Source organism: Coenobita brevimanus, chromosome 1 (genome assembly GCF_032717465.1).
Source record: "Coenobita brevimanus isolate Jiangsu-jjx chromosome 1, ASM3271746v2, whole genome shotgun sequence".
Taxonomy (NCBI): Eukaryota; Metazoa; Arthropoda; class Malacostraca; order Decapoda; family Coenobitidae; genus Coenobita; species Coenobita brevimanus.
Window position 1 is genome coordinate 58,904,352 of NC_136954.1, and position 24,662 is coordinate 58,929,013.

Genomic DNA, 24,662 nt, shown 5'->3' on the forward strand with positions numbered 1-24,662 from the left:
CTTGTCAGCAAGGTCCAAGCTTCACTTCTGTACGTTAGCATTGGTATCACAATGCTGTTATACGGCTACTGTTTTGCTTCCATGCTTACTTCCCTGTTTCTTTTCACTGCTTTCAAAGAACCAGCAACCTTTCTTCCATGTTGTATCCTTTCAAGCACTTCACCCTCCAAACTTCCATCCTTACTTATCACACTACCTAAGTACTTAAGTGCACTTACATTTTCAATTTCCTCATCCTCCAACATCACTGTACATCCAATGACTTCATTTCTCTCCAAGACCATAACTTTACTCTTCCCTACATTCACTTTTAGATTCCATTTCATACACATTCTTCCTAACTCATTCACCAAGCCTTGCAGTTCCCCTTCGTCCTAACAGTACAATAGTATCTGCAAACAACAGTACAGGGAGTTTCCAGACATTGCCCTCTCTCATCACAGCTGCTCGAACATCCACTGTCCTGCCTTGTATCACTTTTATAATCCCATCCATGTACAAATTGAACAGCCACAGAGACATGACACATCCCTGTTTCAATCCAATATTCAAATAGAAAAATTCACTCAGTTCAGTATCCATATGCACTGCAGCCTTAGCCCTCTTGTGCATACTCTTCTCGGCATTCAACAACTTCCCATTTAAGAATCTGCATGTATTCTTAACATTTTCCACAATTCTTTTCTATCCACCCTGTCATATACTTTCTTCAGATCCATGAAGGCTGCATACAGCTTCTTTCCCTTCTCTAGAAATTTTTCCACTAAAGACCTAAGAATAAATGTGTGATCTACACAACCTCTTCCCCTCCTACAACCTGCCTGTTCTTCACCAACTAATTCCTCTGTTATTTCCCTATTTCTGTCAGTAAGTATCCTACCATACACTTTTCCCATTACACTAAGCAGATAAATGCACTTATGATTACCACACACTTCATTTTCCCCTTTTCCATTGTACAGGGGAATAATTATCCTGTACCTGACTTCCAATCCTTTGAGACTCTACCATCCTCCCATGCCAATCTGCATATCTTCCTTATCCATTTTACTAATGTCTCTCCCTCATGCTTTAGCACTTCAACATACACTCCATCAATTCCTGGATCTTTCTCCATTTTGACTTTCTTAATTTCTTCCACTGCTTCCACCCTACTGATTTCTTCCTCTCTTCTCACCTCCCTCCTTCTCCCAGCCATTCCCCAGCCACTTATCCTTGCATCACTTTCATTCTCTATGTTTGAAAGTTCCTGAAACTGTTCTCTCCATCTGCTCACTTTTTTCTCCATAAGCAATCAACCATTTTTATCTTTCACTCCCCGACTAACTTCATTATCGCCCTGTGTTACACTTTTTACCACTTTCCAGAACATTTTCTGACAGTCCTTCCACTTTACACTCAAATTCCTTCCGAATTCCTCACCCACTCTCTTCTTACTCTCTCTTACTAATCTTTTCACCTTTCTCTTCCTCTCAAAATATAACTCACTCATCTGTGTGTCAACTTCCTCTATGTCCCTGCTTCCATTCACTTACTCTGTGCTTTCTTCTTTTGTGCCACAGCTTGTCACCTCTTCATTCCACCATGCTGTTCCTTGCATCCCCTTCGTCTTCTCTTCACTCCACGCAGCACATCACATGCTGCACAGATTTCTTCTGTGAATATCTTGCACACACCTTCTATGTCCTCCATCTGCTCCAAATCATATTTACCGAGTCGCTCCTCCACTTCCCTCTTATATTCTGACTTTTTTTCCATCCTCTTGCAACCTTTCTACCATCCTTGTATGGACTATATACTTCTTCCTGTCTTTCCCTCCTTCTCTTCCTCCATTACATTTGAATCTTGACTTTAGCCACCACCATATGATGGTCAGAAAGTCCACTCTTCCAACCTATGTATGCTTCTGCATCCTTTACACACCTCGTTCTGTCATCCACACACATAATCAATCATTGCCTACCATTCATTCAATTCACCACCCACCCTTCTCATCACTCGCCATGAATACCTGTGGATCATTTTGTGCCTAAAGAGGGCATTGGCTATCACCTACCCCCTCCTGCACAGATATCCAGTAGAGCACTGCCATTCTCATCCATTTCTGCAGTCACACCCCACTCACTAACTGTTTCATCCACCTTCACATGCCTTTTTCTTCCATTCATATCTCCAATCAAAAATACTCATTCCTTTCCAGGTTTTCCATGCATGCTTCCACATTTGCCCAGAACTCTTCTTTCACTCTACTTGCATGATCTTGCATTGACACATACACACACAATCGCCCACATTTGTAATCGTACTTTTAATCTTAACCACACAATTCTTGATCCAGCTGATCCATACCCACTTATAGTCTCATTCCATCTCTTGGACACAACAATACATAGTCCTTTTTTGCCCTCTCATTCTCACCTACCCCCATGCATATACCCCATCCATACTCCCACTCTCGTTCACTCTCACATCCACATTTGCGTTCTCAGGCACCTCATAAATTTAAATGCACAGGGATGATGTACACTGGATGTTGGTTTGACCAGCTTTTGTTTACATTAGGCCTGCTGCTCGCCTAAGGTCAAAGATTTCCTCATGTCAGTAATATGAGAAACAAACCTCAGAGATAAAGATAATGGGGTTTGCTGAGTCCTGTTCACTGCCTCATGATTTCTATCTATTTATCTATCTATTGCCAGACGCCATAATCCCGTAAGGGGTGGCCATTTGACTTTGAGTTATATGTTTTACAGGAAGGGACACTAACCCTCCACCAACCCACTTGTTGACACGTAGGGAACACGTATGGTTTGGTTGTATTGTTACCACCCAGCATTGTAAATGGTTTCTTGGCTTACAAGAAACCATTTGGCTTGTCACTTAATGTAAAGCCACCTGTAAAGGAAAGAAAAGCAATAAGAAGTGACAGGAAAGATGGGATAAATAGGAAGAGAGGAGGGCAGGCACAGAAAAAGAATGATAAAGGCTAAGGAAGAAGTAGGCAGCACTACATCAAGTGAGTGGATGATGATCGCCACCACCTACCACTAATGTGTCCTCCAAATTAAGCTTTCTGATCAGTTTATAACAAATTCTATCACTCTCTTCAAACAGTTTTCTTGCAAGTCCACAATTGTTTTCTAGTACAGGTTGTCCCCGCTATAATGATGAGATGAGTTTGGGAGAACTCATTGTTGAGCTGGGGTATCTTTAAACGGGAACATTATAACATAGAGAGTATAGGGATTCGTTTGAGAGCCTTAGGAATTAGGATTCACCCCCCCACCGAAATGAGTTCAAAAACAAGTTTCTGGCTCACCTATACCCCCAAATAGCTTTAAAACAAGCTAAACTAAGCCTATAAGCAGTTTATAACTCACCAAATCCCAAAAATAAAAGCTGAAAATCATCAAAAATAATTTGGAAAAAAATCAAGCATAGTAAACTGTACCCCAAAATGACAGTGTTCACCCCACCTATGGCTAAAACATTAATCTAAGTAAAAAAAAAAGTTTATAAATCAACCTAAACAAAATTTAAGTGAAAATATCATCAAAATTGGTAAAAAAAAAGAAAGAAAAAGAAAGAAAAGAAATGCGTAACTGGGGACTAGCCATCATTATGCAGGGAAAGGTGTTAATTTTTACATCGCTAAGGTGGGGTATCACATAAAAGGGGATTGTATAGCGGGGTATACGTATATTATGCTTTTGTATTATAGCCTAATCATTAACATAGGGAGAATAGCAGCATTCTCATTGGCATTTATCATCTTTTTTTTATTGCTGTACAGTACTTGTGTGTGTATCAGGAAGACTTCATATGAATGATGATCATTTGTCTTTCACTTGCATGGTGACTTTCACTTGTTTTCTTACTTGCTGTGATAGAATGACCTCTTCGACCACATATGGAAGAGGTTCATAGCTCTTGTTATTGTCCATCAGATTGCTGTTGTTTGAAAATCTCCCCATGTGACTGCGACTTAAATATGTGCAGGTAATATATCCTCTCATATACCAACATAGGCTGTGGTTGCACTCAATCAGTTCATACCAGTCTGACACTTATAAACAGCTAGGACAGTAACTCAATTCCACTCACACATATCTCTCTCTCTCTCCTTACAGACATCCCTTCCTGATTTTTACTTGGACAGCATGGGGGAAGGGTTACCCCTCTCAGGCGCTGGTGGTTTGAGTCGTTAGATTGTTTAACAATGTGTAAAGTGCACCATGACATGAATCGGGTAAAATAAAATACCAAAATATGACACATCGGCGGGAAGCTTGTGTCCTCCTTTGTTTGACATGTGCATCCTGGTGTGTTGTACAGGATGGTATTTAATAACTCGATTGAAGTCCGTGCATGAAAGGGTTAATTAAATCCATCACTCACTGTCTTTGAAGAAGGGCATCACCTGCATTGAACTTGACAGAGACTGGCAAAGACACACACTTCCATTGTCAGTTAATCTTTGTGCATTCTGTCTGCTTGTCCTTGCCTCTGTAGTGTATTTCTTTTCATCCACTCCATTACATCAGCCATTATTTCTTGGTAATAATTATAAATGATGGAAAAAATAAGACTAAGTATGAATGAAAATAGGGTTCTACTGGATGAAAATTTACCTTAGATAGTATTTGCATATACAAGACAGATAATGGAGCTTGATTAGTCATGTGGATAGCCAGGTAGCTGGACAATCAGATTCTTTTCATTACATACATAGCCTACATACATGCACATGTACTCGGGTTTTCCATAATTTTCCACTTCTGATTGTTCCTGTAGCAAGTGGCTCATGAAATAGCACTTGGTTTTATTTACAGTTGCTCTCAGTTCCCTAAAATGTTACCAGTTCTTTTGTTTTTTCCTTCTTTCTTTCAGTGTGTAACCTGTTTGCCATGAGTATCATGTCATTTGAAATTAACACATCGTCTGCACATATCCAAGACATTATAGTATCTGATTAAGTACAGTAGTAATTTAAGCAGCTTCCTCCATGTCTTCCAAAAGGAGGATGGTGGATTGCAGGGCAGCATCAGCCTGCAGTCCACCAGGTTCACATTCATATGAGTCTGGGTCCATGACAATAAGAACAACTACTACTACCGGTTTAACAACAGTGATCTTATGAGAGATTAATCATTTGTTTGGTCCTGTAGTATCAGAACTGCTAACATTAAATTCATTAAGATGATTTTTTTTTTTTTTTTTTTCCATTTTTGCTGTGATTAGGGTGACTTGCATGACCTTTTTGTTCTTCAGTTTTTTTGTCACTGAAGGTTAACAGGATTTCTTAATACTTTACAGTATCATATTTAGTCCACTGTTTAAAGTGTATTGTGAAGATTGAGTGTGAAGTTTGCATGGCTTTATTATGTATTAAGGTGATGACTCTGGTTTTTATTTGAAATTGTTCTCCAGTTCAGTTTGGAAAATGGTGAAGTCATTTCGCAATGGAATTTATTTTTTACCCATATTAAATGAAAGTCGAGCATGCTGCTGAAAGGTGGTAGGCAATAGTTTGAAAGAAAAATGAATTAAGTATTTCTCCTTGGGTTTATAGTGAAATATAATGCTCACGGCTTTATTGGATTTTTTTTTTTTTTTTTTTCCATAAATACCAATGATATACAATGTTCACAGCTTTATTTTACCATCAGAAGTTGGTTAGCTTCAAAAGTGAAACTCAGATATAGCCAATAAGCTATTGAGTTGTGACACTGGGGCTACTTTCACCTCAGTGATTGCCGAAACTCTCAGCTAGCATCATGGAGGTTGTTTCTGTTTCTGAGTTTCTGATTTCATTTTTTTTTTTTTTTTTTTTTTTTTTTTTTCCCATACTGGTAAGTACTGAGTCACATAGATAAGTATCAGAAAAAAAATCATTGCTATGGCTGTACATATATACTTTCCACAGCACTTCTTCATGACTAGGATTGTACAGTATTTTGCTGTTAGTCTGTTACAACTTGGCATTCAAGATGGAGTTATGGCAATTTTAGACCTAGCTAGAATAAACAGAATCTCTAATAATAAAGGTGAGTGTTTGTATGTTTGTTGCCTATAAACTAGGCTCCCTTAGGGTCTACCCCCACATATGATACATACTCTGAATCAGCATGATCCAGGGAGTGTTTTGGTATATAATTTATTAGGATTAATTGTATGTTACATAAGTATATTAGATATATTGGCCAAAGGCCCAATCAGCTTTCCACAGGAGCTAGCCAAAAAAGTCCGCCCAGAGGGCAGACTTTTTCAGCTAGTATACTATAATATGTTCTGTACTCCACTCCAACTGTCAGACAACTTTGGCGCTTAGTGCATTGAAGTTGATGTGATATACATTTAATTTTTTTGTTTTAGAATCCTGGAACCTTTTTAAATTACAGTATTTTGTAACTGGCTGACTACCCAGGAGGTTCATGAATATGCTGTATCTGTAACCTGTTTAACACCTCATTCAGTTATATATTTTTCCTCAGGTCCCTCATCAGTAACTATTTAAGTTATGTTGTAAAGTATTGCAACATCTTTAAATTATTGTAGTAACTGGCTAACTACAGTGGAGGTTCTTAAATAAGCTATATCTGTAACATTTACTACAGCACATTCAGTTATAATTATAATTTTCAACTGGATCCTGATCAGTAAAACCTGTTGTATGTGAAGAGAGAAATGTGTGATGTTGGTTTCACTTTCTATGCTACAACTTTCTCCCTGTTGCTAACTGTTGGGTAATGGCTGGACTCTTGCTCAAATTGTTGGGTTTAGAATGTGTACTTCCCCATCCTTATTACTTTTCCTGTTGTGTTTCTTAATCTGGCTAGCTCTTCCAATCAGTGACTCTGTATGTGTGTGCATGCATACATACATGAGAGAGAGAGGGAGGGAGAGATTGATCTCCTGTGATACATGAATCTGGAGGAAAGTAAGCCAGATATACAATCTTGCCCTCCTCCGAACTCTAAGAGCTTTGAAATTGCTTGCAATAATACCGGTATGTTAGATGGTTGAGGACCTAATCTGTATGCCCCATTGCAAGGATGTGGGGTTTCCAGCTTTTCTCTCCTCCCATTCACTTCTTTGTACACAAGGGGAATACTTAGATAGAAATTATTACTTGGTATCCTTGGGGATTTGTTGAAAAGAACCATTAAGTGAGGAGTATAGTAATAACATATTTTATTGTAATTACAGTATTTGATATCCTTGGGGATTTGCTGACAGTATTAACTGAGGAGTACTGTACTGTATAGTGATTACATATTTTATTGGTGGTGAAGACAGTTTGTATGATAATTGTGGGTATTAGTGTAACGTTTTAAGATTTTAAAGGCTAAGGAGAAATTATTTTAAGTAGTTATGAAGGAAGAAGACATAACAATTATGTGATATTCACAGGGCAGTGATGGAGGTGACAGCGAGTACGAGAGTGCAGATGAGGAGGAGCTGGGGGAGGAAGAAGAGGAGGAGGAAGAAGATGATATACTAATTATGCCTGATGGAGTTGGGGAGGTAAGTTTGAGCTAGTTACCAGTTGTTTATGTTAGTTACCAATTGTTTACTTATGATCACTGATTTCAATAGCTACTTGAAATAAGTTATACAGGCAAGGATGATAGTTTATCTACTACTCCACTGAGTCTGCTTCACACATAAGGCATGTCCATCACTTCCTGATGGATCACATCAGATAGAATCATCCATGAACAGAAAACATATCAAGCCCCCCTCAGCTTGGAAATATTAGTCGCCTGAAGAAAGTAAGAAATAGTAGAGTTAAAACACTTCTTCCCTTCTCCCAGGATAATAAACAGCTCGATGACGATGAGGACCGGAAGAATCCCCAGTACATTCCAAAGAAAGGCACTTTCTACGAGCATGATGACAGGACAGCAGCTGAAGAGGACGTGGAGAAACCGTGAGTGTTCATAAGGACTGGTCATTGTATAACCATTGTTGTAGTGCATCAGATTTCTTTCATGATTAACCCTTTAGTTCAGTAATTGGATTTTTGTCACTGCCTGGTGACTTTTATCAATTTAATAAGGAACCTATTTCAGTGAAGGACATTGTCCTTGAATTTCTGTAGTACAGTAATACATTGTTTGATTATTGCCACTACTAGATGATTTTATGACCTCAGGCAAGGCCTCTCATCATTGAAGGGATTAGAAACACAGTCCAGCAATCCCTTCTGTATGGTGATATTATTTTGCCCTGTTCTTGGTACTGAATGACTATTTTATTCAGCTTAAGAGAGATCTTCATAATGGGGAAGTTCAGATTTACAGTATGTCTCAGATCTGTCCAGTCTGTTGCCAGATGCCTCAACCCTGTAAGGGGTGGTCACAAAACAAATCACCTCCATGTCACTCTGTCCTCTGCCATTTGGCTGACCATCCTCCAACTTACACACCCCTCCCTTATATACAGGTATCTCACCACTCCATCCTTCATTCTCATCCTTGGTCTCAACTTTCTTCTTCTTTCGCCCTCCACTTCATTCATATACACCTTTCTGGTCAGTCTCTCAGATGTTCAGTTTAATGAAATAAAGTTGATTTCCTATTATTTATGGCTTTATCGTACTCTGGTAATCATTCTGAATTATTATGCTCCAGAATTATTTGTATAAGTTTTAGTGTCATGTATTTAAATATTGCACATTTAGTTGTGTTAATGTGCAATAGAGGGCAGTGGAAGTTCACACCTAGGGATTACAGCAGGATCAGTTGGAATAAGAAACACAGAAAATGCAACCTTATGTGATTCTGTTACTGCAATTGTATATGTAAAAGCTTCTTTTTGTTGCTCTGGAGTTTTTTTTTTTTTTTTTTTTTTTTTTTTTTTTTTTTTTTTTTAAATAAGACCCTGCACTGTATATAGTTTAAGCAACAAAAGGGGAGGGATGTTCAAGTATCTTAGGTACATTAATATGATTTTCATGGATTTAGTCAGTTTCATGTTAAAAAAAAAAAAAAAAAAAAAAAAAAAGTCGCTGAGTGTCATGACAAACCCTTACATTAGCAGCAAAAGAATCCCAAAACATTTCTCTGTTTTGCTAAGCAACAGTTCTTCCCATGACAAATCACTTTTCCTTCATATGCTCTATTTGTCTTTGCACCATGTTCTTAATTCTCCTGTACTGTTATGATCATAATTTTGCCAATACAGTACTTAACTTGCTGACTTTGGTGATGGAAGGTGTTACATGAAAATTTTTTAGTGAAAACAGTATGAAACACACAGTAAAAGAGTATTGGAAGGAGGCATGCTCTCTGGCATTCAGGGAGGAATGAGGAATATGGAAGCAATGACATAATGCAAGAAGGTGGAAACTTTTGTTCAGGATAGTCCTGTATATCTCCTCTGCCTTCCAACCTTCCCAGTTTCATACACTCTTATCTTCTAGTCAGTCTCTCACTGATCATATGCTCTACAGTTTTTGTTTCGAGTTTATTCTCTTGTTTCCGGATCCTACGTCACCCTATCCTTGGGTGTGAATAAAGGTCAGGATGATGATGATGAATGATGTAGCCACATTATGTGATCCACCAGGAGTCCTGAGGAGCCGCAGTCTAACAAGAAAGAGGTGGGTAAAAAGAAGGTGTGGAAGGAGGATGACCGTTGGAAGCACGACAAGTTTAACGAATTCGACCAGGCTCCCAAGAGCCGAGAGGAGCTGGTTGCGGTTTACGGTTATGATATACGTAATGAGGAGGGACCACCACGGGCCAGACGGAGGAGGAGATACGGGTGAGGCGGGCTTGCTATAACTTAGATCCATATTCTTGTCATCTGAAGATGCTTTCTAGCACCTCACCCTTTGCAACTTATGTAGCTCATTTTAACCTGATATCTGTGTTGGTCATTTTACTGCCTGCCTGTAGTTTATGTACTGCATTGTTAATGAGTGTAACATTTGTAGTCAGTTATGTTTACACTTAATCACACAGATCATTTCTTTAGATAAATTTGCCCTGTAGAGTTAATGGTTTCATTGTTTTTGAAAGTTCATTGTATGAAAGCACCTCTGCAAATACAGTGATTCCTTATTTAGAGCAGTTTTCTTTATCACTGCTAGATGAAAATCTGCACCCTTGCCAATATTATGCATTTTTTTGGCTAGAAAAACATCCTTATCATGCACCTGAGCAGGTTTCTGGTCACAAAACATTATCATATACAAATTCCATACTTTTTTTGCCATTCATTTGAGATATGTGCAAACTTTCCTCACAGCCGTGGTCCTAATAAATACACACGTAATTGGGAGGACCTTGATGCGTATGCCAAGCCAGTGCGTGGTGGTGGTGGTGGTGGTGGACAGGGCGGACCACGAGGCAAAGGTGGTCAGCGTTCACTCACAGGCTCACGCAAGACCCTTGACAATGATGAAGAGTTCCCTGCACTCAGCCAGGCACGGGCACAGCAGCACCCCTCCAAGCAGGAGTTTGGTGACCAGGACGTCAGGAGAACAGACTCTCATACACCTAAAATGGAGACACAGAAAATAACTGATATTGGGTATAGAGGTTAGTTATGGCTGCTAATATATTCATTTTAACCATAAAGGGATGGCAGGGCAGTGTCTGAAATTTGAATTGGCTAATGTCAAATGGATATCTCCCGCTGAGAGAATCACTAGTTGTACTTTAATAATTCCTCTGCTCTTTGAACCCTTGGATCTGTTGCCCCCAAATGGGTTAAGGATGGCTGGGACACTTTAACCCATAAGCTTTGATATTAGGAATTCCAGACCGTTCCATGGTTTGGAGAAAAAAAAAAAATTCTTACATCAGAAACCAGTTTTACTCCTGTGATATGAAGAATAATATGTTGAAGGATACATATGTCTAATATAAAGTCAGTATCTCTCATAGTTTAGTTATTGTGCAGTTTAAGTTCAAGGGTTTTTATGCTGTGACAAAAAATGTAAAATTTTTATATTTGTCAGACTTTTTAGCATGATGAGGTGAAAGATAATATTTTAGAGAATAGGTATGACTGATATTAGGTCAGTGTCTGCAATAGTGTGATTATGCCACATGATTTAAAATTTGAATATCAGGAGGGACTGCATAAAAAAAAACAGCATGAACAGGTGGGGAGAGATGAGTAAAGAAAATGGATGGAAAAAGCTCCAGATGCCATCATAATTATAATCAGTATCAAATAATGGTCACCAATTGGCCTTAAGGAAAGTGTGGAAAATGGACCCCCCCCCACCCCCTCCTTGTGACAAATGATGTAAATCACAGTTGCCTGGCAGACATTTAGTGATGCAAGTTGCAGTTCATGGATTAAGAGTTTCATAATTAATGTCAAGAAAGTGTCCAGGCCGTGATAGGTTAAGTTAGTAATTATCTTTCAAAGGATTAAAAAAGCACAAACCATATTATATATACTGTTCTTATACCATCATGCTTTTGATCAGCTGTATGGACTGTTTGTTTTGTCTGGCATTTAATAGCTATTTTATTTTAGTGTTTATATCCAAGGGGTGGTTGGGGTTTATTGCTCATGTAATGCTACTCAGGGGTGAGTGAGGTTGGTCACTCTCATCTTAAATGTTAGGACCAACTTGCCTAGCCCTGGGCTTCTACGCATCTCATGGGGCAATGCTGGATTAGATGATGGATCAATGAATGAATGAAATATTCTAAAAGATATAGTAATGAAAAAGCAAATGTTTGAAAGTTAACCCCTAAATGCTGGGCTGTTTATAGTGCCGTCATTCTCTCACTATGCGCATTTTTCTGAAAACAGCCTGTTTTCAAACCTTAATATCCCGGAAACTATAACAGTTAGGGAAACATATTAACAACCATATTACTCACCAACTCCTGTTCCTGTGAATGAAAGTATCCTCAGGGGTGTAGGTTGTTGTATCGATGAGTAAGGATGTGATGAAGAGGAGTGATTTTTAGCGCGATAGGTAGGATGTATTTGTGCGTGTGCATGCAGCCCCGATTTTGGCTTCGCTTTCAACGTGATAACTTCTTCATCACTAGATAAACTAGACACAGTGGCATCCAAGACACACCCTATGGCACTATCACTAAATCCTTTCCTAGTATCCTTGGAAAGAGGCTTGGCAGGGGTGGATGAGGCGAAAGTCTGTGTGAGACGGTAACAGAATCGGACAAGAAGGGTTAAGAAAACACCATCTTACATCTGGCACAGTCACAGAGACGACTGAGGTATGGTTGGCTTAGCTGGCAGGAGTCTCTCCCTAGCTTTTGGTGACAGGATCAAATGATGGCCACTTCAGACTGTGGCGGGAAACAGTTACGGTTCCTACCGACACCTGACGGCCTTCTGCCGTCTTTTCCTATGGTCCGTACTGACACCTGGCAGTTAACCCCTTAAGTCTGCAACTGTTTCAGGCAGGGTACCTCCCACAACCGCAATTCAGGGTTGTTTTGGCAACTTTCACCAAGGGCAAATTGACTGTATTCTAGCTAAAGAGGAAGAATTTACACACCTGACAATGCAATCCGTACCCCCATAGGCCTAATGGTTACCGCACAATCGCGCGTCAAAGTTAAAACAAAGTTTATGATAGTTACCTCTCGAAAACATGAAAATTTGATAACTACATATTTTTCTTATTGAAACAGGTCATTTCAAAGTGTTTTGTCACACCATCCATGAAAACAGGTGTATGTAGGTGTGGGGAGATTACTAGACTGTGGAGAGAGAAAGTAGGCTGTGAAGAGTAGGCCTATAGGTACGGGGGTTGGAAATAACCAGCTTTTCACATGAAAAGAAAGCACTTCAGTGTGTTCTGTAACATCTACCATGAAAACAGGTGTGTTTGTTGGTGTGGGGAGATAACTAGTGCGGGGAATAGGGCTACAAGGCCTTGGTGGTACCTGGGGAGAAAAATTTTGGCAACAACCAAATTCTCTTGTGGAAACCCTCCATTTCAATGGGATTTGTCATACCAGCCTTAAAAACAGGTGTGTATGTAGGTGTGGGGAGAAAACAGGGGTGTGGAGTAGCCCTACAAGGCCTCATAGTCATTCCAAAACTAACACAGATGCATATAAATGTTTATAACCATTAAGGACATAAAAAAGAAGTTGAATAATGCTATAAATGCATGCATAAGAAAGGAAAAAAAAAACTAATTTGTTTCCGATTTCTTTTTTTACTGTCCCAACCTCTCGTTACACATTTATCACAACATTACAGTTATCACGTTATCATTACACTTCATCACATTTATCATTACAGTTTCGGGAACAACCAAATTCTTTTGTGGAAACTCTCCATTTCATTGGAATTTATCACACCAGCCATGAAAACAGGTGTGTTTGTATGTTTGGGGAGATGAAACAGGTGCGGGGAATAGCCCTACACGGCCTCATAGTCTTTTGAAAACTAACACAGATGGACACTACTCAGAGGTGCTAATCTGGGCAGGTGGGGGGGGGGGGAAGATGCGTCGTGTGTAGTATAACATACAGCATTCTCCAACTACATACATACAGAAACTGGTAGGTACGAAGTGAGAAATGAACAGAGTGAGGTGTAAAAATTTGGGAAGAAGTAGAAATAATATGAAACAGGTACGTACATCAGGCCTGACACTTGGGGGCCTGTTGGGGGTTGGAAGGGTATTGAGGGACAAAGAGGGAGAGATGGGGTGGGGTTTGGGGGGGGGGGATGAGGCAAGCAGGGAGGGAGGAGGGGCAAGAGAGGGTGGGAAGGGTATGCAGGTTGTTGTGGGAGGATAGATGCAGTTGCATGAAGGGGTGGGAGAGTGATGGGGGACAAGGAGGGCGTGAGGAAGTGGAATAGAGGGTGGAATGTAGGCAGCCGAGAGGGGGGTGCCCCCCCACCGCCCGGGTTGGTCTGATCCCCCCTCATGCCACATCAGGGGTGAGTTCTCATTGGCCTGAAGCCATGTACATCATAATCGGGGTGGAGCAAGCACTCCGCAGTTTTTTACAGGCTGTGTTCAGTTGATGCGATTAGGCATTTTGGCATGAAACTCAAATCACATCAATTGATACGATTAGGACTTAAGGGGTTAAGGGTTAAGTGAATGTTAACAGTAATCCTGGGAAAGGACAAGTTTCTGGTACATAGGAGAAGAGATTCAAGCAATTAAAAGTTGGCAGAGGTTGAAGAATAATTGAATGGGTGAAAAGAATGTATAGAAGTAGGGCCGTCAGGAGACAAACCTCTTACTACGCACCGTCTCAGTATAGAATTTATATTAGTGAATAGGAAAGAAGAGGAAGAGGTGAGACTGAAAGAGTAATGGAAATTAGTTTGAAATTTGTTATGGACAGAGTATCCTGGAGATTGTTTTACCATTGTTTATTCTTGTCATAGGGTTCCTGGGAGAGAGCAAGGCATTAAAGCTTATTAGATGAAACAGCACATGCTGAAAGCGGAAGTAGAAAGATATGACTGAAGGCTGCATTGTGAAAGCAGAAATACAAATATGTGACTGAAGGCTGCATTGTGTAGTGTTTTTTGTTTCACCTTAAAATTTAATGTTATGGACACTCATAATTAGTGAGAGATCAGTTCAGATACAGCAGAACTTTGTACATCCTGTTTGTTACTGGGGAAAACTGTCAGAACAGCTTCATAGGTAGTAAGAGAATTTTGACTGGTTAAAACACTACTGGAGAGAGGGATGGCATTGGTAATGAATGGTGAGGGATGGAGAGTCTCAGATCTGTTATATGCTTCTTTTTTTTTTTTTTATGCAAAGAAGAAGGAACCAAAGGCTGGGCCTGCATTATCGTTCCTTCCAAGAAGGAAACAAAAACAATACAAAAGAGAGCCAAATTCAAGAGCCATTCATATGCCTGGACACTGTGTTTGAAAGACGAGAGATCATAGGAAGTAGGAAATACAGACAGAGGGAGACAGTTCCAGAGTTGACCTGTTGCATAAATGAAGGACTGAGAGTAATGGTTAACTCTTGCATTAGAGAGTTGGACAGCAAAGGGATGAGATTTTGTTGCTAGATGGGTGCTATGCGCCTGTCGTAGAGGTGGAGGAATGCAAGCAGACAGTTCAGAGAAGCAGTGACCATTGAAGTAGTGATAGAAGACAGATAAAGAGGCAACAGTGCGGCAAAGAGACAAAGGTTGAAGGGAGCCAGTAAAAGGAGGAGAGTTGATGAGGCGAATAGCCTTTGACTTCACCCTTTTGAGAAGAGCTCTATGTGGGGAGCCTCCCCACACATGAGAGTTGTACTCTAAACAGGGACGAAAAAAAAAACTCTATAAATTTAACAACTATGCAGGAGTAAAGAAGGCACAGAGTAAGCTTAGCATACCCAATCTCTTGGAAGCAGATTTTACAAGGGATGCAATATGATCTTCCTAAGATACGTCCCGAACCGGCGAGGAAGTGTTGCTTGTAAATAGCAGACAGAAGCTTTGTAGACTGGTGCAGAGTTATGTAGTAGATGTCTATGAGCACCATTTCTTGAAGGTAATTGTACACTGGGTCACAAAAGTATCGGTGCACAACATGCGTGAAACATTTGGGACCACAGAACAAAGGTCACTGACATATTAGTATCCGACCTACCACACGTTGGTAGCCCTGATGTCAGGAGGTGTTATATATCGCCAACTAGCAATATCCTCTTGTAAACATATAGCAAATGTAATGTTTATATAGACAGACACTGATTATACACAGTGAGACGTTGGTAATGTCAGCAGTTGTTCAAACCTTTTCGATAGGCATCGCACCCCCTGTGCACCGATACCTTTGAGATCCAGTGTACATAAGAGCAAAGTGATGGGTGTTAAGAGAGAATGTGATTCCCAGGGTGATATTATGGAGAATGGAGAGAGACTGGAATTAATGAGAGAGTTTAAATACCTGGGTGCAGTGGTAGAAAAGAGTGGTAAATGTACAAAGTAAGTGGAAAGTAGAGTGGCACAGGGAAGTAGTGGTTTTTGCTCCGAAAGCCTTGTTAAGAAGGAGAGGCCTGTGATAGGCAGCCATGAGAAGCTTGAGTGAAGAAGTTATAGTGCCTGCAGTAACAGATGGTTGTTAGACCATGATGTGGTATGAAAATAAAGTCAAGAATAAGTGCAGCGGTGATGGGAATGTTGGAAAAATGTGTGTAGAGTGCAAAGAGTGGATAGGGTAAGTAATACTGTGATATGTAAAAGATAGTGTTAGAAGGTCTGTGGACACCAAAGGTGAGGACTGTGCTTAGATGGTATGGGCATATGGAGAGAATGGGAGCAAATAGAGTGGTGAAAAGGGTATAGCTGAGAGAACTTGATGGTGAGAGGAGAAGTGGACGGCCTAAAAGATGATAGGTATGGTAAATGAGTGTGTGAGAAAAAGCTAATGAGGCTAGGGAACAGAAAAGTGATCAAGCTGGCGGAGTAATTTTGTGTAGAGTGTGTGAGCAGGGTTTGGTGCTCGTTTTAACCTGACAGTCATTGCATTGACTTGGTCAGGTAAGTGTGAAGCTAGGTGCGGAATGTTTTTGTGACCTGTCAGGTGGAGCTATGATTCCGGGGGCTTGAATGGTGAGTGAATGGGAGTGTGGTTCATATAGTTTGGCAAACGTTGGTTAGTATGTCATTCCGTTAATTGTTTTATGGCCTTCTTGACCCTGCCTCACCCCACCTTAGGTTGGGAAAGGAGGCTGGGATGGTGATGATGATGATGGATTTTTCTTTAATGTACTAGGGCTTAATAGCAAAAAAGGATAAAAAAAACAGATTGTTTAGAACTGTGTATACATAACAGGTGTAGCAGTTCATGTTGTTATTCTCTGCAGGTGAGGGTAACAACAAGAAGCAACAAACAACACCAGTCCAAGCTGCCTCTCACCCCCAACCCCAGCAGCAGCAGCAACAGCAACAACAACAACAACAGCCTCAGCAACATCATCAGCAGCAACACAAAAGCCCTGGAGTGATCCCCCAACCCCAAGATGTGCGAAGTGAAGCACATCGGGGTCGGGGACGAGGGGGACGGGGTAAAGGAGCAGGGCGGGGGGGATACAACAGAGATCAGCAACACAGGTGAGTAGGGGGGTTGAACTTCAGGCTGTATTTTCATCAACTTGTAGGCTTTCCAGCACCTCTGCCTCAAAAACTTATTTTACTTATTACACATTATTCTTTTGCATGATGTTTGGCGATGTAGAGAGGATGAAGAATGAGAGACTTTCTAGAAGAATGTATGTGAGTGAGGTGGAGGGGTGAGAAGGAGGGGAAGACTAAGGATGACTTGGAGGGATGAAGTGGAGACAGATTTGAGAGGAGTTGTAAATTGGCAGAGGACAGAACATTGTGGAGGGGATTTGTTTGTGGTTACTCTTTATGGGATTAAGGCATCTGGTAGTACGCAGAAGATAGATAGATAAATATTATTTGTGCCTTTATAATATCAGCATAGACTGCAATAATCCAATACTAGAGAATACAAGTGCAAGGGCCCCTCGCACTGGCTTTTGTGGAGGGCTTTCGCACTTCTGTAATATATTTTAGTTATAGCTGTGGGCAAAAAATGCTACGGAGATCCTATGCTGGGCGCCTGGAGCAGCGTTTTTTGGTCAAAATGTGATCGCTTATTAAATATAGTAAAAGTTTTTCGATCATGATGGGGCCAAGTTTTTTCACATCAGCGAATTTTTGTTTTACTTTTGTGCCAATTTTGGTGCAGTTTGAATGTGTAGTTTCGGCTGCCCAAAATACACACATACACACACACACACACACACACACACACACACACACACACAGCTAGTGCTATAGTATATTAGATTAATGTACTGGATGCACAAAAAGATCATAACATTAAGATGCTAGCGAGCCTCCAGTAACACAGCTCTTAGAGTAGGGGTACATGGTCAGCTTGAGACCATATTCTCATCAGCTTGAGAATTTCTAATATCTCTTTCTTAGCAGTTTATTTTCCCTACCTTGCCCTTTTATTTTCAGCTGTGTCATTTGTATCTAATATCTTGAAGTGATCTCTTCCTTAGTAGTTTATTTTACCCTTTCATTCCCCTCTATGCTATATTTCTGTAAAATCAACTTGTACTATCTCTTTCTTATCAGTTTTTTTTGCCCATTTATTTTCTGCTATGCTATAGTGATATGTGTCTTTATTGTCTGTAATGATCTCTTTCTCTTCCCCATTTTGCTCTTTCATTCTATTCTGTGCCATATATAACTTTAATATTGCTGAAGTGATCTCTTCCTTTCCCCATTTTGCCCTTTTATTTATATGAGAGGGGGGTGTGAATTGGGAGCAGGGCAGTGAAATGGCGGGGGACAGGGTGACGTGGAGGCAATTTGTTTGTACAAGGGATTAAGGCATCTAGCAATAGATAGATAGATATTCTCTGCTATATATATCTTTATTATTCTAATCTCTGGCATATGAATATTTAGTATTGACCTTTAGTGAATATTAACATGCGAAATGCTGTTTTAAACTCATAAGAAAGAGGCACTAGAGAGCTTCTTTGGCTAATCAAGACCATGGCGCTAGGAATGGTATTAGGATGTATTGATGGTTGGTAATAAAAAGACGTGGAAGCTGAGAGGCGTGAGGTGGACCAAGAGAAAGAGAGAGAGGATCAGCCAGGGGGAGAGACTGAAAGTCAAGAAGCTAAGGATCAAAGAAATGGCAGATGAATACAGTATCAGAGTAGGGTGGGAGTTAGATTCAGGGAATTGGAATGAAACGGATCTGGACAGCTTGTGCAATGCATGTAGGGATTGCATAATTAGGAATGCTAAAGCAGTGTGTGGTGTGGCAAGAGTAACAACAAAGAAGAAAGGTATGGCATGGTGGGATGAAGAGGTTAAGAGATCAGTGGAGGAAAAGAGGAAGTGGCAAGGGTGGATACAGGATTGGGGTTCAGTTGAAATAAGAACTGAATATATTGAGAGCAAGAGGCATGTGAAGGCACTAGTGAAGAGGAAAAAGCGGGGGGCAAATGATCTAGGAAGAAAAATGAATGCAAATTACTTTGAATATAGGACGTTAGTCTGGAAAGAGGCATGGAAATGTAGAAGTGACACTGGAAAGAAGTGTGAAAGTGTGAAGGATGTAAGTGGTGTATTATTAAACCATGGGGATGAAGTAAGGACCATATGGAAAGAATAGTTTGAAAGGCTGATGAATGGGAATGGAGAGAGCAAAGTGACTGTTAACATGATTGGTTTTGGGTGTGTACAGAGAAGGAATACTGTGCCAGGGAACATGACACTCACACAGTTGAAGAACGCTGTGAAGTGGCTAGGGTTGATGAGGTGTATGCAGAGATGTTTAAGTGTTGTGGAGAGAATGGAATGAAGTGCTTATTGGAGATACGTAAGAAGGCATGGATGAGTGAAACTGTGCCAGCAGAGTGGAAAAAAGCTTTGATTGTACCCCTGTACAAACATAAAGGCGCGCGAAGTGAGTCCAAAAATTATCTTGGCATGAGTTTATTGAGTCTTGTAGGGAAGGTATATGGAAGATTTATTAAACAGAAAGTAAGAGAGATATCAGAAGTCTTAGTGAGTGATGAACAGGATGGCTTTAGGAGTGGCAGAGGATGTGTGGATCAGATATTTGCAGTGAGATGGGTAGTGGAGAAGGCTTGAGAGAAGGACTATAAGGTGTTTATGACATTTATGGATCTGGAAAAAGTATACAACAAAGTATACAGAGAAGGATTGTGGAAGATTTTGCACATGTATGGTGTAGGTGGTAAGCTGATAGGTGCCATCAAAAGTTTTTATGATGGTAGTTAGGCATGTGTAAGGGTTAATGGGCATCTAAGTGAATGGTTCACGATCAATGTGGGCGTGCGACAAGACTATGTGATGTCCCCATAGTTATTCAATGTGTATATGGATGGGATAATGAGAGAAGTAAATACACGAGTAATGAAGAGAGAAATGCCATTGGTTATGAATGGTGATGGATGGATTTTCTCAAATTTGTTGTATGCTGATAATGCTGTGCAGCATGCAAATACCAGTCAAGAGTTTGGTAGACTAGTGCGGAGTTTTGCTGATATCTGTGAGAATTGTGCCTTGAGAGTAAATGTAGAAAAGAGTAAAGTGATAGTAATCAAGAGAGAAGGTGACTCCCAGTGTGATATTACAGTGAATGGAGAAAGACTAATATTGGTGAGAGAGTTCAAATACCTGGGCACAGAGATAGAAAGGAGAGGGAAATGTGTAAAAGAGGTGGAAAGTAGAGTGACACAAGGAAGAAGGTAGCTGGTGCTATGAAGGCGTTGATAAGAAACGGAGGCTTCAGTGTGAAACAAGAAAGAAAAGTAGCTGGTGCAATGAAGGCCTTGATAAGAAACAGAAGCTTCAGTGTTGAGTGCACGAGTGTTACATGAAGGAGTGTTGGTGCCAACTTTAACATTTGGATGTGAGACCATGATGTGGCATGAAAATGAAAAGTCAAGAGTAAGAGCAGTGGAGATGGAACTGCTGAGGAATGTATGTGGAGTACCAAAGGTGGATAGGATACGAAATAATGTGAGTTGTGAAAGATGTGGAGTAAGGAAGTCATTGGACACCAGAATCGAAGACAGTGTACTGAGATGGTATGGTCATGTGGAGAGAATGGATAACAATAGAGTGGTGAAAAAGGTATATCTGAGCGAATTTGAAGGAGGGAGGAGGCGAGGTAGGCCACGGAGAAGGTGGAGAGATATGGTGGATGTGTGTGTGAGGAAGAGAGGTTTGGAGTCAGTGAGGCTAGGGAACTGACAAGAGATCGAGCTGGCTGGATGAATGTTGTGAGGAGAAGTGCACGATCAGGGATTTGACACACCTTTGTAACGTGGCAGCATCCGGATTGACTCTATCTGATACGTTTATATATGTGAAGCTACAAGGCGTGGTGGATGTTTTTGGTGTATCTGATAAAGCCAGGATTCCTAGGGCTTGCATGATGAGTGGACGTGTGGCCCATTGAGTTGGGCAAATTTGGTCTGTCTGGACATTGCTACTCCTCACCCTGCCTAAGGGTGGGAAAGGGGGTCTGGATAATGATGATGATCATATATATATACAGTATATATATATATATATATATATATATATATATATATATATATATATAAACACACACACACACAGACACACACATATATATTCGGACTTTTCCATTGGGTTTTGTGAAATGGCCTGCAAAAGGACCAGAATCTGTGCCAAATTAAGGTAAAACAACCATAGTTGAGGTTCACTCCCATTGAAGCCATCTAAATTAAGTTTAGAAAGGTCTGTGGTGGGTTGAGTTTTGGGATCAGAAACCTTGTTGAGGTTTAAATCAAACAAAGGTGAGTGGAGGGTGTTCATTTAAACAAAGAGTTGTTCCATGATTTTCAGCAGTATGCAGAACATAAATGATGTCTAATGTGTTATTTTGTTCTTGCTATCTCCAAATGATTTCATGCACCTTAGGATGTACTTGTAGAATTAGAGGGATTAAATACAGACTTCATTAAATCATTCCAAAGCTTCTCTAAGCTGAATAAAATCATTAGGTGGTAAAAAAAAAAAAAAAAAAAACCCTGAGTGAAGGGGTGAATTTCATTCTCATCTCAGGTACAACGAGGATCGAGGCGGGCATAATTACATAGAGAACCGGCCTGGTAGTGGGCGTGGGAGCAGGGGAGGCGGACCCACCCAGCGGCCGACACACCAGCAGCCACCGCACAACACCAGGGAGATGGACGACCTAACCACAGACATGAAGAACATCAGTATTGCCTCACAAAATAGAGATGAATCCTATAGGAATAAAGGCCGTAAGTACTGTATAGGCAGGGATTTTAATGCATTGTAGGTGTTTATCCATGTTGGCTTACAGAAAAGAGTTGTAGGGTATCAGGGTAAAGGCTGCAGGTATTGGCTGGGGTTGTAATGTATTGTAACTGTATCCATATTGGCTCACGGAATAGAAATGTAGGGTATAGAAGCAAAGGCCGTAAGTATAGGCAGGGATTGTAATGTAACTGAATCCATATTACCTAGTAGGATAGAGTTATAGGGTATAGGAGTTGTTGGTGCTCAACCTCAGTCCATCTAATTGAGCAGACTCATCAATTGCAGGTAAGAAACATCCCCTATGGGGTTGTCCCACAAGTTCCCGACATCATTGGTGTTGTCTCTGTCTTAGTGTGGCATGTGCTGTGCAGTGCTCCATTATGTGAGTTATGTTTTGTGGGCCTATTCTACATGATGGGCTCGTGTCATATGTGATTCTACCCACCCCAAATCTAAGCTGGTAGCTGAGGAGGACTGGGTGATGCCCTGTTCTAAGCTTAGGTAAGTGAACTCGATCATCTCTATTTAGGGACACCTCTAATGGGTTGATGTCAGAAGGGTGGGCTTGTAGTTTGGTGTCATGATTGAGATGTTATATTGCCCTGCACGTGAAGTTGCTTCTCCGTTGCAATTGTAGAAATGCTTGGAGGTAGGATATTTCTGTAAGGGGTTTGAAATGTTTGTGTGGTGATTGTTTTATGTGCCTAGGTGTTTTGTGTATGTCTCTTATGTTTTAGCGTGTAAGTATGCTGTGGGAATGATTCTGGTGCAGCCAGTGGTGATCCATAGGGCATTGTGCTGTATGATTTTGTCACATGTAATTATTAGATAGGATGGAATCCTATTCAGGGGAGGCATAGAACATCACTGATGTATTGTATGTAGAGTAAGGTGTTTCTTTTTGTTGCCCAAAGTCTGGCCCTGTGGTTGCCCTGAATACATTGAGTCTGGGGTCACACCACCTGTTGATGTTTGTACAGTTAACCCAAGAAGTGATGGCAGAGTTTCTGATTGCATTGGTCACTCTGCACTGCCATACGTTCAGTGAAAACTTAGTGAATGCAGTATAAGGTAAAAATTTCGTACCTTCATCATGTTATATAAAATTGAATACTGTATATATTATGTCACGCTAAGAATTATGTAAAGTGAATTACAAATGGGAATGATATTTTAGAAGTTAACACTCGATACATTTTCTTGATTTGAATGAATTTGTAATGTATTACTGTACTCCACTTGCGGCATGCATTATAACACCGTGTTCCTGATGTATCTGCTTCCCAAGACTTCAAGTACAGATGGTCTAGTTTTGATGACCAGTTAAGGAAAATACTTTATTTTGAATTTCTATAGTGATGATATTGCAACAATAAGGATGCCACGTCAAAGAAGTTATTCTTAGCAAGGATACCCTACCCAAGGTATCAGGTAGACCTTTCTGCCTATTATTCCTTGTCATCTCATTGCATGTACCTATTATAATTAACTGCTTTATTCCCAACTGATGCAAAATTATTTTTAGTTGTAGGGAAGTATGACAGGTTTTACCATTTTCTCTTACTGTCTATCTATCTGTCTCTTGCCAGACACCTCAGTCTCATAAGGGGTGGCCATAAACTAATTGCCTCCATGTCGCCCTAACCAGCGCTATTTCACTCCCTTGCTCCCAGCTCGCACCCCCCTCTCGCATATACCGTACCTCTCCACTCCATCCCTCCATCTCTTCCTCAGCCTCCCCTTCCCTCTCCCCCCCTTCACCTCACTTGCATACTCTCTCCTTGTTAGTTTCTTGCTCATTTTAGGAAGGACCTTTACCTTTGAAGGGATTAACAGGGGCAGTAACTAACCCATCCTGTTTGAAAAGTGTCTGATAAGCTGAATGAAGTTGTTTGGAGATACTGTATATAGAATAAAAATAAACAGCCATTGTTAGATTGAGAGGGTTAAAACATAGGTAAGTGTAAAAAAGTAAAAACCATCAAATCTAAGATCATGAATGTGTGTATCAGACTTACTGTTTTATTCACAGGAGGTGGCAACAGCAGTGATAATCGGCGTAGCACAGTGCCACCTCGACTACAGGATTCAGCTGCATTAGCAGCCAACATGGGGAGGGGAGGGGGGAGGGGTGGGGGTAATGCATCCCCTGGTGGTGATTCCTCAGCTTCCCGCCCGAAGCGCTACTCCTCACAGCGGCAGCGATCCATCCCAGAACAGTCCGTCCCACCCTTCTCCCAGCAGCATGGTTATATGGATGCTGCTGTTGATCAAGGTCAGTCTGCTTTAGCACATGTGTGTGTTGGGGGAGGGGATAAAATGAATGGAGTTTCAAGTGAAATGGAACTAAAAATATTCAGTGCATGAATGTTGGGTGAACAAATGTATTGTGCATTTCATTGGGATTATATTGAAGCAGGGGAGGGGGCTATAGAAAAATTCATGAACTGGAGAGGTGGTATCATGTACACTGTATAGGCTTTTTTTTTTTTTTTCTGTGTCCCCCTTTCTTTGATAAGGGCTAAGGTATTACCCCCTGGGTAGAAGACTGGTTTGGAGTGTGTAGCACTTTATGACCGGATGCCTTTCCTGATGTCTGCCAGTGACCATTGGGTGGACTTGAACCTGTGACCCTTCGGTCAGAGCTCAAACCCACTGAGCAATGGCTGCTACAGTATGGGTGACAGAGGTTTTGGTTATAGTTAAGGAGGTGGACAGTGGCGAAGAATGGTTAATCGCATGAGTTGAGATGGTATAAACTGACCTTGGATTCTAGAGCAATGACTAGAGATTTGGCACAGAACAGAGCAAGATGGAGTACTGTTAGATGAACATACCTGATCC

The 24,662-nt window shown here is 40.7% G+C and overlaps 1 protein-coding gene across 1 annotated transcript in view; it reads left to right on the forward strand.

Annotated features, from left to right (window-relative positions):
- Positions 1 to 24,662, forward strand: part of LOC145399070 (uncharacterized) — a 50,243-nt gene that overhangs the window by 14,060 nt on the left and 11,521 nt on the right. Inside the window, exons 2-8 of the mRNA XM_080271846.1 lie at positions 7,414 to 7,527; positions 7,818 to 7,933; positions 9,574 to 9,771; positions 10,258 to 10,550; positions 16,802 to 17,048; positions 21,597 to 21,799; positions 23,851 to 24,093. Coding sequence (XP_080127972.1) covers positions 7,414 to 7,527; positions 7,818 to 7,933; positions 9,574 to 9,771; positions 10,258 to 10,550; positions 16,802 to 17,048; positions 21,597 to 21,799; positions 23,851 to 24,093 — 1,414 coding nt within the window. The remainder of the gene's footprint in view (positions 1 to 7,413; positions 7,528 to 7,817; positions 7,934 to 9,573; positions 9,772 to 10,257; positions 10,551 to 16,801; positions 17,049 to 21,596; positions 21,800 to 23,850; positions 24,094 to 24,662) is intronic.